The 14,326-nt window shown below is 33.6% G+C and overlaps 2 protein-coding genes across 2 annotated transcripts; one reads left to right on the top strand and one right to left on the bottom strand.

Annotated features, from left to right (window-relative positions):
- Window positions 1–6,575: 6,575 nt before the first annotated feature.
- On the bottom strand, window positions 6,576–11,540 carry LOC18028816 (ABC transporter B family member 9). Its single transcript, XM_024149719.1, is given in 12 exon segments — window positions 6,576–7,220; window positions 7,315–7,578; window positions 7,664–7,930; window positions 8,009–8,237; window positions 8,335–8,929; window positions 9,016–9,289; window positions 9,376–9,901; window positions 9,997–10,235; window positions 10,448–10,669; window positions 10,747–10,947; window positions 10,949–11,068; window positions 11,265–11,540. Coding segments are annotated over 12 exon segments (3,846 nt in total). The 5' UTR covers window positions 11,529–11,540.
- A 1,991-nt stretch (window positions 11,541–13,531) lies between these two features.
- On the top strand, window positions 13,532–13,864 carry LOC18028815. Its single transcript, XM_006414455.1, has one exon. The coding sequence runs from the start codon at window positions 13,532–13,534 to the stop codon at window positions 13,862–13,864; it is 333 nt and encodes a 110-aa protein (XP_006414518.1).
- The last annotated feature ends 462 nt before the right edge of the window (window positions 13,865–14,326 follow it).

Genomic DNA, 14,326 nt, shown 5'->3' with positions numbered 1-14,326 from the left:
AGCATATTCTGCCCAAATTCTTCTTCACTCATGAGCTACAGAAGGATGGTCAGGTCAAGGTTCAGCAAGTCCGATCAAGCGAAAATTCAGCCGATCTATTCACTAAATCATTACCGACTTCTACACTCCGGAAGCTCATTCATCAGATAGGAATGCGTAGACTTAGAGATCTACAGTGATGCCTAAACCAGGGGGAGTAATGCGTGTTGTACTCTTTTTCCTTCACCATGGTTTTTCCCACTGGGTTTTCCTGGTAAGGTTTTAATGAGGCAACGTTCCCCAGCGCATTATAGAGATACCGGTTTTGTGACAGGCACGGTTACCTTGTCCAAGGGGGAGTGTTATAAACAAATGGACTTCTAGTAACCGGCCCATTAACCATCAGGTTAATGTCTCATGGCCCATTAGGGTTTCTGATACATTAGTTATGTAATGTATATATACACTGTTTATGGAAACAATAAGATAAGAGTTTGAGTTTTTCCCTTAATACTCTTACGTATCTTCTTATTTTTTTAGTAATTGCACTAAAAGTATAGAACCTCTATAAATTAATACTCAATATATTAATAATTAAATTAATAAATTTTGCTGGTATCAAGTCGGATCAATGTAAAAATTCATCAAATTCGATAAAATAATAAGATAATAATTTTTTTTGAAACATTTATGTAAATATATGGTCCCAACAAAAACATAAATTAATAATTATATAAATTTATGCAAATATATGTAAATTTAATATTCTAAAATATGACTAATGTGTTTGTTTTTAGTTAAAGTTAAAATTTCATTAGTTCTCATCTCTCTAATTATTATATCAGTAGTTATTTCTTATTGCTGTTTTACTATATGTACATTCAAAATTTATGATGATTTTTTGATGTGATAATTGATTTTCTTACATGTAAATATTTTTAAATGTATTGTAGTGTTAGCTTCAATTTTATCATCAATAATACTGATAGTATCCATATTTTTTATAAATTTTAAACTTATGAACATGTATTTTTATCTGGACAATCCAAGATGGTGAAAACCTATTTTATTGTGATAGTGATGATTTTTAATCATAATTTATATTATAAAATATAATAAAATTTTAAAATATAACATTATTCCAAATAGATTTTTAGAAAATTATATGCAGAAAGCAATTTTTCTCTATAAATTATTAATATTAATTTATCTATAAATTAATATCACGATAAATTAATAAAATATCATGGTCCCAACATTATTAATTTATAGAGGTTTTACTGTACTTTCAAAATTAAGCGTCCAAAAATGGTACTGTTATAGTAAACTGTTCATATAAAAAAAACTAACAAACCTCTATAGTTGATTTGGTGCTGTATATAAAGTTTCAGAAACAAAACTTATATGTGGGGACCCTCACAGATAATATGTGTCGAAAATCCAGTTGAGAATATTTTTTTTTTGTTATTATATTTTGGAATGAAAATATTTAAATCTGCAAAATACACGAAATATTAAGTCTTATCACTGCAAAATACACTACTATTAGATTTCATCCCCATTTTTGTACTAAATTTTTTAGAAGGATAAAACAAAACCTATCAAAATTTGTTGATTGTAGCATTCTAATCATTCATGAGACTGCAGCTCATCCAGATGAGAGTTTTCACCGTAGATAACTTTAATAAATATTGTGTTGAATAAGTTATCTGTTAACATAAAAACATTAAGTTATGATGATAACTTTGGATGACATTTATCTGCTAATAGACTTGTTTTTTTTAAGGGAGAAATCAGGTTTCTATTTATTGATATTAACTTTACACTTTTAGTTAGTATCCACCGGTAAGTGATATGTTTTTGCAATTGACATTAGTAGCCGTCTCTGAAGTCTATGTACATGGTATATTTGCATTAACATTCGCCATTACCCACCCAAACAAGTTATCTGCACACATAAATACACAGTTATCATTATTTTATTGCCCTCATTATGTTTCTGATGTATGTATATATATTTTTATATTATTCTCTTTAATAATATTTTAAAATAAGAGGGTACTTATTTATATTTATTATATTTTGACAGTTAACATTAAAAGTTATCTTCATACCAGAGTTACATGTTAACAATAACTTAGTTATCACATTTTACAACATAAATGTTAAATAACTTCCTTATACAGATAATCCAGAAATAATAGATAACTAATACAACACAAAAGAATCTCACCTTTCCGTTGACTATTTTAGTTGTTGATAATTGAATTAATTGCCACTATCAAGTTACCCGATAACAAAAGATAAATTCTGTAGTTTTTTTACGTTAATCGAAATAAAATATATTACAGAAATCTATACAGATTTTATCTGCTATAATGGACGGTCATGATCAATTGGCTGGGTGTTGCTAAATATCTTACAAAATTTATATTGTATTTTTTAATATTCTATCACATACATTGAAAAGAGCATTATATGGGCTCTACAAAATCTATTTCTCTCTGCTATAGGGGTATCTTTGTCTAGAATGAAATATCATTATTGTATTTACTTCATTTAGAAACATTACTTCTCATTCTTTTAATTAATAAGTCATCCTGATATTCAACCATTTAACTCTATTTTTTTTTCTTTTAATTTATCAAGTCTTTGGATAATTTTTTTTTTGAGAAAGAGAATTATTATTTTTTCGCAACATAAAGATAATTTAACAATTTTATTCATTACTAGTTCATTGCAACGCTAGTCGCTATATTTTTCAATGAAAGTTTTTCATCCTATCACTTTGTTTTTTGTAGTGCAAGTTTGTAAAGAACCCAAGAGTTCTTCAAAAGCCATAACCTCTTAAAAATTGTTTCTTCGGTAATTACAACAAATATATTATCAAATTTGGGATTTTGAAGATCATAACATAACATTTTCTCCACTATTCTAACATCCTTCAACTTTTTTCCATTTTTTCTTCTCGAACGCGTTCGGTCTACCGTCTGTTTTTTTAGCAAGAATCACTATTGTATTGCCCCGTGTTAGCTAGCTTTTTTGTTTAGGGACGTCAACAGTCTTATGTAAATTTAGTTTAAAAAAAAAGACTCCTAATTAGTAAAATAACTAGATACAACTTTGACGTCCTGTGCATCCTCATTTAAGCCTTCTTTTGTTGTTGTTGTTGTATACAAGTTATGAAGCTGTTCCTATTTCTATTAGTTTCTCTTTTGAAAAGTTTTTTTTTATAAAGAGTGAATTTTGACTATGACGGGATCAAATCAAATTTTAACGATAAAATTGTCTCTCCAAATGTTACACGACGTATTCTGTTTTTTTTTTCTTTGGAAAAGCTAATTTTTGCTTTTTGTTGCCTTTTTTACAAAATAATGATTCATTTTTGGTATCTTACAAAAACTATCATACGTTTTACAAAATATTGACTATTGTTGCCTTTTTCTTACAAAATAACCATGCGTCAATGTTTGTCTCCGTTGATGAAATTTAGAATCTTCAAAAACAAAAACAAAGTCGAGATCAAAAGCAAGTAATAAGGGCTTTAAAAGCAAAACTGAAATTAACCACAATTCAGAAATTTCAAAATTTTGGCATCCTTTACCATTACACTCATCGTTAGCAAAATTTGGACCAACAACTTGGGATCTTGCGGAGTGTTTTAGAGAGTATTTCTAATAGGCATGTGGTTGATCTTAATCAATCTTTAAATTATCACTACATTTTAGTTAAAAGAAAAACAAACATTTCTTCTAATTTAGCTGAGCTAAACTGGGTGATTGCAGTATATTCGGACCTGTAGTTAGTTCACCAAGTCAGGATCCATCCGTCGCAAGGGAAAGGGGATCTATCAAGTGATTTTGTAGTTTTTATTTTCCATTTTTAAGTTTCATGAATATTATGTTAGAAAATTAAGATCTTTAGGCTTGTTTCTTTGGATTGGTTGTGTGTTCACTTATCTTCTTATCTTTGCCATTTGAGGAGCCAAAGAAAATTATTACCTCTGTCATGGCGCCGGCATAGATGGCGGTGAAGTTTTTTAGATCACCTTAAACTCTTCTGCCGTATACATCCGTAAGAAATAGGTGAGTCCGAACCTCACCATTCTCTTTTTTCTAATATTTTTGCAAGTTGGTGAATGTTTGTTATACTCACGAGGTGTGGAATATATAGAGGACCGTGATTCTAGAGTTTTCTACTTACTATGATAAATGAAGATATTTTGATGGTTAAATCTCTGGTAGTTAATGTATATTACTTTACTTATTTCTCTCTGTTCAATTAAAGTCTTCTGCAGCTTTTTTTTGGAGGAGTGTTTCTTATAGACATGTGGTTGATCTTAATTAGTCCTTAAATGATCACTACATTTTGGTTAAAAAAAAAAAGAAAAAAAATTCTTCTGATTTAGCTGAGCTAAGTGATTTTGTAGTTTTTTTTCTATTTTTGAGTTTCCTGAATATTATTTGGGAGATTCTGATATTTAGGCTTGTTTTCTTGGATTGGTTGTAAAATTTTAACATGCTTTTTTTAAAAAAAAAAATTAACATGTGAAGTAGTAATTGTGCGGTAATTGTGCACTTCAAGCAATGTTGTTATCACTAGAAAAACCCACATGGTATAAACGTATTCTAAAATATTTATATTAAATCGAAATAGTATTTGTAATAATCCTACTGAATAACAATGTCAAAACGTTTATAAAACCATAAACGTCTTCGTTCATTTTCTCTCACCCTTTGCTTTTAATCACAATACAGTAATTCCCATTTTCTTTTGAGTTTTTTTGTTTCAAAAATTTCAAAAAGATGGTGAAGTTTGATTTAACAACTTGGCTTGAAACATATACAACTTCAAAATACACCATGATGTATACTTTGGCCAAAGGTTTACAATTTTGCCTTCTTAGGGTGTTGTTGTACATTTTAACATTTCGTTTGTTGTACACTTGTACTTCAACGGAAACCAGGTTTTTACAGTAGTGGGGTTGTACATTTATACTCTCACACCAGAATATCGGTACCTTACCAGTACATTGACGAGGTAGCAATAGACGAGCCCCATAACAATGGATGCCTTGAGGAGATGGAGCTTCATTGCGTGTTCACTTATCTTCGCCATTTAGAGAGCCAAAAATATCATCGCCAACAATGATGTCGACGTTGTTGAAGAACTTGGCTTTATATCTCCTCGCTGTGGTGATGTTTATACTTCAACTTGGATCCCAGTAAGTACATCTCTTCCGTCGACCATACGTGGGCTCGGAGATGTGCTGGGTGGACTGGCATCGTTTTCACGACTTTCTCCTGCATCAATGCTGCGGTAAGACCCAAGCACAAAGGAGTAAGGATTTTTTATGAAATTTTCATGGTGTGTTTGTACACAGCTCTGTAAGCATTGTTCTACTACATGTTTCAGCAGATAAGTATTGTGTTCATGGTGGTCGCTGCTATTGGTGTTGTTATTGCATTACTGGATGTTCTTACGACTCGATGTTATAGCTCCGTGAATGAACCCGAAAACCCAGATTTGTAGGCTGTTCTTGATGCACTGGAGAAAGAATCTGGTAATAACTGTCCAGGTCTTGCTTTGATTCTGATCTATCAATGCAGAGGACCCAGCTACTTTATTTAATTTCCTCATGTCTCTTAGACATGAACATTGATGTCTCTTACAACATCTCTTAAAAATAAATATTATTATTTTAATCAGTGTTTTATGTAAAAGTAGAGAAAACGTCGCTTATATTAGAACGCATAAGAGACGTTTTTAAAACATGTAAATGCATATGATTGGTTCTTCAATATGGAGGAAAAAAAATATTTTTTCCTTCCTCACCTTTTTCCTAACACATGTTTCATCATTATTCTTTCCATTTTAATAAAAAATATTAAAAAAGTTTATTAGGAGATCCAATTGAGTTTCAACGTCTTAATCTTTTCTTTTCCCTTATTAATGTTTTTATTGATGTTTAATTTTGTTATTTGTGTTTAATGTTATTTGTTTCGCTTTGTTTATGGTTTTGACCAAATTTTGTAATGTGTAATTGTCTCGGAATTAATGACATGAGAGGAAGTTTTTACCTTTTTTAAAAAAATGTTTGCAATTATAGTACGTAACATTTTCAAACTCTAGCCAAAAAAAGGAGAAACTTTCCCAATCATTACAAAACATAAATCAACTGATTATCTACATTTATTTTTATAAAAAGGTTTAGTATTGTGAATAATAAAATATAAGAAAGTTATTTAAGTGAGCACAAACTCTCTGATATCAAGATCAGTGGCTCAGAGCAGCAATGAAAAAAAAAAAATAGTAAGATTACGTACGGATTATACAACATCTCTGTTAAGTCTTGTCTAAAACCGTTTCTTGCGATCGTTAAACACTTCCATAACTGAAAACCAGTGTTTTGCTTTCTTAATCAGAATTTTGTTTTGCATATCCTATGATCACTACTTCGCTTCCATATATTACAACTTTTGTATTTTCTGTTATGTGACGCCTATCTTGAAGTTGATTTATATAGGTTCAATGCAAAAGAATTTATTCAAATCAAATGCAGAAAATTGCTAGATTACATTTAGCAAGTACATAACTTAGTTGGAACTCATGTGAAGCGCGACAAGCGAAGCATACGCACCACCTGAAATCTTCATTAGCCTCTCGTGTCTTCCTTTCTCCACGATCACACCATTTTTAACAACTGCGATCACGTCTGCGTTCTTAACCGTACCGAGCCGGTGAGCCACCACCACTGTGGTCCGGTTCACCATCACCCTCTCAAGTGCGTCTTGCACCACCCGCTCAGACTCGGCGTCTAACGCACTTGTCGCCTCATCAAGCAAAAGAATCTTAGGATCTTTAAGAATGGCACGAGCGATCGCGATTCGCTGCTTTTGACCACCTGATAGTTGAACGCCGCGTTCCCCAACCGACGTTTCGTAACCCTCAGGCAATGAGCTGATGAAGTTATGCGCATTAGCCGCTTTAGCTGCGTTTGTGATGTCTTCCTCAGTGAATCCTCCGGTTTTGCCATAGACGATGTTTGATCTAATTGTCTCGTTGAAGAGAACTGGTTCTTGGCTAACCAAACCCATTTGTTGTCTTAACCAGCTCAATTTAAATGACTGAATCTCGACATTGTCTAGAAGTATCTTGCCTAAATCTGGATCATAGAATCTCAAAACCATGCTTATCACAGTCGATTTCCCACTTCCACTCTCTCCCACCAATGCAACGGTCTAAAAAATCCAAAAAAAAAAAACAATTAAACTTGTAAACCGATCGGTCTGACTTAACCGAGAAATACTCTGTTTTTTTTTTCTTTTGACCTACCTTGCCGGAGGGGATAACCAAGCACAAGTCATGAAAAATCTGAATATCTGGTCGCGTCGGGTAACGGAAACTAACGTGTTTGAACTCGATGTCGCCTTTCACGTTAGCTAACGTTGTTCCTTGATCTGAACTCGAGTCGATCTTCGGTTTACTATCAAGAATATCAAAGATTGAAGATGCAGAGTCTTTGGCTTTGGTTGTGTCAGGCGCTAATGCACTAGTATGAGATACTCCTACTGCTGTGACCGTTAGTGCAAAGAAAACCTGCAAAATATAAACCACTCAAAGATCATAAACCAAAAGGATGAAACCAAAACAAGACTAAACCGAATATTTTCTTGGCTCTTACATTGAAGAATTCTTTAAATGTGGCTTCCTCATGCTCAATCATATACGAACCAGCATAGAAAGTTAAGGCATTGATGCAATAGAGTACAAAGAATGAGAAACCATAACCCAAACCGTTCACGAGTCCTAACCGGACACCTTCATTCTTTGCCCCTTTGCATTTTGTTTCATATAAATTCATCAGTTTCTTCTCGGCGCAAAAGGATGCTACCGTCCTTATGCTGCTCACTGCCTCGTTTGCAACTTGGCCTGCCTCTTCATACTTCTCCTGAACCGAAGTAAAACCGGATCACGAAAAACACATCAAAACCGGTTATGGAATTAAACCAAAATGTTAAACACTTACTTTTGCGTCTGCGCTGAATTTGCTGAGAAGCTTTGTCTGAAGGTATCCTTGGAAGACAATAACGGGTGAAACAAAAAGAACAATGAAAGCTAACTTCCAATTAGCCACAAACGCTATTATCAAACCAGCAGCAACATTGGTTATAGTTTCAACGATCAAGGCCAATGCATCACCAACTAGACTTTTTACTGTTGAAGCATCTGTTGACAATCTCGATCCAATCGCACCGCTAAACAAAACGCAACATGTCGAAGAACGTTATATTTGGTTCATCCAAGAATAAAACAAGACTGGTGAGATTTTGAAGATAAAGATCATGTATGTACCTTGAATTTGCGGTATTGTCGAACCAACTAATCTCTTGGTGCAAGACTTTATCGAATGTCATCGACCGGATGCGTTTGATTAGTCTTCCCCCAGCGATACCAAATAAATAGTTCTGAATTGGAACTGATACCAAATTAACCAAACCAAGAAGAACATAAATGATCGACCAGAAACGTGCATCTTTCTTTAATTCATCAGGAGGCTCAAAGAACATGTTGATGGAGCTTGATAGTAGATAACCAAAGATTGGGTACATTGTGCCATGAACCATTGCAGCCACTGAACCGAGCAACAGAACCGGGATCTCTGCCTTGTTGAGGCTAGCAAGTCGTCTCAACGATACTTTCTTGCGCTTCAAGGCCGCTCTGTTTTCGTTAGAGCTACTATCGTGACGTTCATCGTTTAGTCGACTTCTCGAAGAGTGTCTACTCATCCTTCTTGATGAGAGTCTACGGCTGCTAGTTTGACCAACTTGCATATGATCACTCTCGAAACTCGTTTCATTTCTCTCTGATTCTTCATTTGATCCTTCTTGTAGACGGACAAGCTGCGAGTAAGCTCCCTCTGGATCTTGAATCATCTCCTCGTGAGTTCCTATGCCACAATTTCAAAAACATTATGGAATATTGTTATCATTATACATATACAAAAAAATGATTACTTTGGGCAAAAGATGACACCTTTTTCGATTATTTTTCCCTCGTGCACAACAGCTACCATGTTTGCTGTTCTTATGGTGGTTAGCCGGTGAGCCACCACGACGGTGGTTCTATTAGCCATTAAGTTTACTAGCGCATCTTGAACAATGTGTTCAGATTCTGCGTCCAAGGCACTTGTAGCTTCATCAAGAAGAAGGATTTTAGGGTTTTTCAGAATCGCTCTAGCGATCGCAATCCTCTGTTTCTGCCCGCCAGATAATTGTGTCCCCTTCTCTCCTACCATCGCGTCTAAACCCTGTAAACTCACCAAACAATGTTACAAATTCTAAAAAAAAATATGTTTCTTGGTTCTAACTAAAATTAGATGTATAACTCAAGCACCTCTGGGATATTTCTAATGAATTTAGATGCGTTAGCTAGCTCAATCGCAGTTCTAATCTCATGATCAGTTGCGTTTTCTTTTCCATAAGCAATGTTCTCTCTTATTGTGGTCGCAAAAAGTGTAGGTTCTTGGCTAACAAGACCAATCTTGCTTCTGATCCATTTTAACTTAAGCTTCTTTAAATCATTGTTGTCTATTAGCACTTGTCCTGCTTCTGGATCATAGAATCTCTCAATAAGACTAATCACTGTCGACTTCCCGCTCCCGCTTTGTCCCACTAGAGCCACGGTTGTGCCACTCGGTATAAACAACGAGAATCCAGCAAATATCTGCACTTCAGGTCTCGCCGGGTAATGAAAGTAGACGTCTTTTAGCTCGATGTCTCCTTGAATCTCCTCTAAAACCATACCGGTCGGGTCATAAGCATCAATCTTTGGGTTTCTTTTGATTGTCTTGAACATTTTGAAAGTCGCAGCTTGTCCAGACGCAAAGGCGTTAAGACACGGAGATGTCTGCCCTAATGACCTACAAAAATGTGTGAGAATTAAACTTTCCCTTGTGGCGCAAGAACGCTTTGAAGGTAATGTAAATTTTGTGTGATATGAGATGTTTACACTCACATTCCTCCAGCAAGGACCGAAAAAATCACATTCACAACTTGGCCACCATCATAACCTTTCTCGACCATAAGCTTGGCACCGTACCAAACCGCGAAACCATAGCTACTAAAGGTCACAAACAACATCACGCCCATGCCTAGACCCGAGATCAGCCCTTGTTTAACCGTAGACTTGTAGGCAATCTCGAGCTTTCTATTGTATTTGTCTATCGCTTGTTTCTCTCCAGTGAATGCTACCACCTGAAAATCTAGTCTTTTGTTATGAATTCACATGCAAGTGGATCAAATATGAACTCATAAAGCGTTAAACAATGAAAATTAAAAATAATTAAGTCATGTTCAAAATTTCGCTACGCGTTATACCAGGCCACTCAACCAAAATTTTGAACATTGACTTAGAGAAACAGTTTTGAATTACTTAAAACATGACAGTTTCAAATGCGAGAACTTACTGTTCTAATGCCACCTACGGCCTGGTCCACCACGTTTCCAGCTTCCGCATAAGCGGCTTGTCCACTACCAACCATTTTGGACATGGTTAGGGCTGCTATTGCACCTACGGCCACGATCAAAGGGATACACACCATAAGAATCAAAGTGAGTTCCCATCCCCTTATGAAAGCCACCACGAATCCACCAAAGAATGTTGCTATCAGCTGTATAAATTTCCCGACCTGCATAGTAAAAACGATCCATATTTTTTAGTATCTTGCAATGAAAATGAGAATATAAACACACACCAAAAAAAAACCTTTTCTCCCATGGCATCTTGAATCAAAATGGTGTCTCCAGACATTCTTCCAATGACTTCTCCTGTGCTTGTCTCAGTGTCGAAGAAGCCAATCTCTTGTTGTAATATCGTCTTTAGGTATAGACTACGAATTCTAGTGGATTGACGTTCTCCAGTAACCACCCAGCACGAGACCTCTGCATAAGAACCAATAAGATAGGTTTAACTTGGACTGTAAGTTAAGGCAAACCTGAGGGGATAAAATAGTTTGAACAAGTGTGGGCTTACGTAGAAAGGAGAAGACACATGCATAAACCGCAAGATAAAGAATCTTCACTGCAATCTGAAATATATTTTTTTCAGTAACATTAACATTGGAGAAAGAAGAATAACAAACTAATCAGAATATTGGTTTATGAAGGAGGTTAATTGAATTTTCATTGATTATTTTCTAAGTTGAGATGGTTTTAAGCGATTTAACAATCTTTCATCAACTCACTAAGAATCTGAACAAAGCAAGCTTAAGAACCTTAACTAACCTTGGAGACTTCTTTAAAAATTTCAAAGGAGCCAAATGCGTTGACGATCTGGCCGAATAATAGAGTCAAAAGCGGCTGAGTCAGGCCGTTGGCCACGGCGGAGATGGTTCCTACAGTCATCAAAACTACGTCGTTTCTGTCAGCAAACGAGAAAAGCTTGTAAAATGGCACTTTCTCATCTTGCACTCTGCTCTTCTTGCTTTTCTCTTCCTCCATTGCTTCTCTTTCATCTTCCTTTAAAATATCTACCTTGTCTTCCTCCATAATTTTTTTTTTTTTCGAAAAAAAAAAGATTCTACGGATAACTGTAGATTTTGTTTTTCTTCTTCTACCAAATAAAAAATCTAAACTTTAGACCATTTATATGCACATATAATCATAAAATAGTCATAATTGTTTAGCTTTTTTTTTATAAAGAATACAGAATACTGGGGGTCCATTATTATTCTTTTCTTAAATGGGTTTAAAATTAAGGATAGTTGTTTCTTTTCTTCTTGTTTGGGACAGCTAAGGATAATTATTTAAAGGGTTTACAATACAGAAAACATAATGGTATTCTGATGGGAATTTACCCGGAACGGATCTACTCATATCTTACTGCGTGCAGCCCCCATAAGAAAAGTATTATAATTATATAGAAGTATATAAATTCCGGCCAATAACTTAACAAAACTTATTTATGCCCATTGTTAAATTTTAGTCTGCTTCCATATTTCACATGATTTCATGATTTTTTCCTTTTTCATAAGTTTTTTTTTTCTTTTTGTATTTTCGAGTACTTAATATTATTCTAGTTTTTGATTTTCTTATGATTTCTTGACAGTGTAATTTATAACAAAGTATGATTTTTAGAAAATTATTAAGAATATTTACTTTATCTTTTATCATAAATACAATAAAAATCTTCAATTATCTTTTCATTTTCATATATATCAAATAAAATCATATTTCTTATATAGAATAAAAAGATTTTAGGAATTATTTAATCTATTTTTACTGTTTCTTTATTTTTTATGATAACAACTGATTTGGTTTTAGTAACTAAATTTTTATTAAGATTTCACAGTTTTAGCCATATTGATAAATAATTTTAGGGAGATTTTCTTCAAGTTTAATTTCTGTCTCTGTGTCTTCCCTAAACTAACACATACAAATTAAGGGTAGTGTTAACAATCATAGTTAACATTCTCTTAACTTTTTCCATGAATTAGGAAACAAAAATTAGGACATTACTTATAAGTTATAACACAACAGCCCATGTAGTTTTGACTATTTGATAATATTTTTTGAGGACGATGGATTACAAAGAAACATGCCGATTAAGTTATAAACAAAAAAAAGTTGCGGATTACAAGCCACAATGTTACCGTTTAACATTGTATTCTTAAAATTAATCGCTTAGGCGCGACCAAAACCACTAGGACAAAATATGAAATATAATCTCTATGTAATATTTTATCCATAAAATATCTCTTATCTCTTTTTAATTTTGTAAACGTCTACAGTACAATGCAGACATCTGTTATATGAAGAACATCTCTTATAGATACTGCCGATTTTGGGGGAAAAAAATAGGGGTTTAATTGGTTTTATGAAAAAAAAAAAAAATTTAGAAAAATTTATAAGTTAAATTAGACAAAAAAATTTTGAGGATTTAAAACAAATGTTTCAATTGGCTTGGCCCAGATCCGGCCCTGCTTATAGACCTTGTCCAAAATGTTAAATCCTAAACACCGTTTAATCTTTCTCGACATTCGTACAGCGGCGAGTTCATACATCACCTACGTCGACGAGTGCTCGATCAAAAGCTAGACAAAAAAAAAAAGATAAAGCGTCAGATAATAGCTAACTAAGAGCATTTTATCCAATAAATACAAAAAGTATCCTTAAAAATGTTATTTCATATCAGAACATGTTATTTCTTCCAATTATTTCTTATTTTATTTCCACTCTTTGTCCGTAGTCATATACATATAAGAATATCGACCGACGTACGTGATTAATCTTTTATGTATTTAAATATCTAAAAGCGTGTATGAGTACATAAGTATATATCTAATTCAAATACGTACAAAAATAAAATAGGAATTCAAATCTCATACTCATGCAAATGCTGCGCGTAAATCGTGTCTCTTTAATTTGTCTGTCTATGTATACACACAAAAGAGCTTCTGTGCTCATCAACCTCTCTCTCTATCTATCAACATTTCTCTTCTTTCTTTTTTCTTTGAATTAAAACTATATCTGGAGGGTGACAAAAATTCCAAATGGGAAACTGCTTGAGAAGCGACAAGATTCTCGCCGGAAAGGAGAAAATTGATGATCTGAAACCCCAGCCGCTGCATACATCATCCAAAGAGGAAGAAGAATCGGAAAGGGAATCTACTATGATCAAAGTGGTGGTATCAAAACAAGAACTCAGACAAATCTTGGATCACGGGGGAGGGATAAACTCTGTCGAACACTTAGTTCATGTCCTAAAACTCAAAGGTAAAAACATCTCCAAAGTCCATGTACAAGAAGAAGACGACAAAAGAGGAGGTTGTGACGATGGAAAATGGAGACCGAAGTTAGAAAGCATTCCTGAGAATTATTATTGAACTGATTAATACAAATCATCCTTTTGTTAGTGGTATTAAATATATAGAAACTAGCATACAGTATAATGTCATCTATTATGTCATTGTGGTGCATTAGTATACTCAAACCTACGCAAAATCGTGGAAAACGTTATATGAACTTTATAAATTCATGTTTCATATTTATAATTAAATTATTTGACCAAAAAAAAATTATACTCATATTATATTTTATCCCAACTGTTTGTGAAACACAACTAAACATTAAAAACTAACAATTTTGTAAATTAAGTTTAAAAGTATTTTGTAACAGTATATAAATATCATTTTCATATCTAGTACATTATATTATATTTTCTTCTTATTTTTTTAGGATAAACTATCTATTTTTCGTAAAATTTAGCATATTGTATCATATATCTCCTGAATTATAGCTTCTGTCTATAACACACCAAAGTAAAATTAAAAACCTTAACCCCCCTT

Source organism: Eutrema salsugineum, unplaced genomic scaffold (genome assembly GCF_000478725.1).
Source record: "Eutrema salsugineum unplaced genomic scaffold, Eutsalg1_0 scaffold_1, whole genome shotgun sequence".
NCBI classification, from domain to species: Eukaryota; Viridiplantae; Streptophyta; class Magnoliopsida; order Brassicales; family Brassicaceae; genus Eutrema; species Eutrema salsugineum.
Note: the sequence above shows the minus strand (reverse complement) of the source record. Positions and strands in the feature narration are given on the sequence as shown.

Excerpts from the sequence above, each read along its gene's own strand:
- LOC18028815 (XM_006414455.1), top strand. The coding sequence starts at position 13,532 with ATGGGAAACTGCTTGAGAAGCGACAAGATTCTCGCCGGAAAGGAGAAA.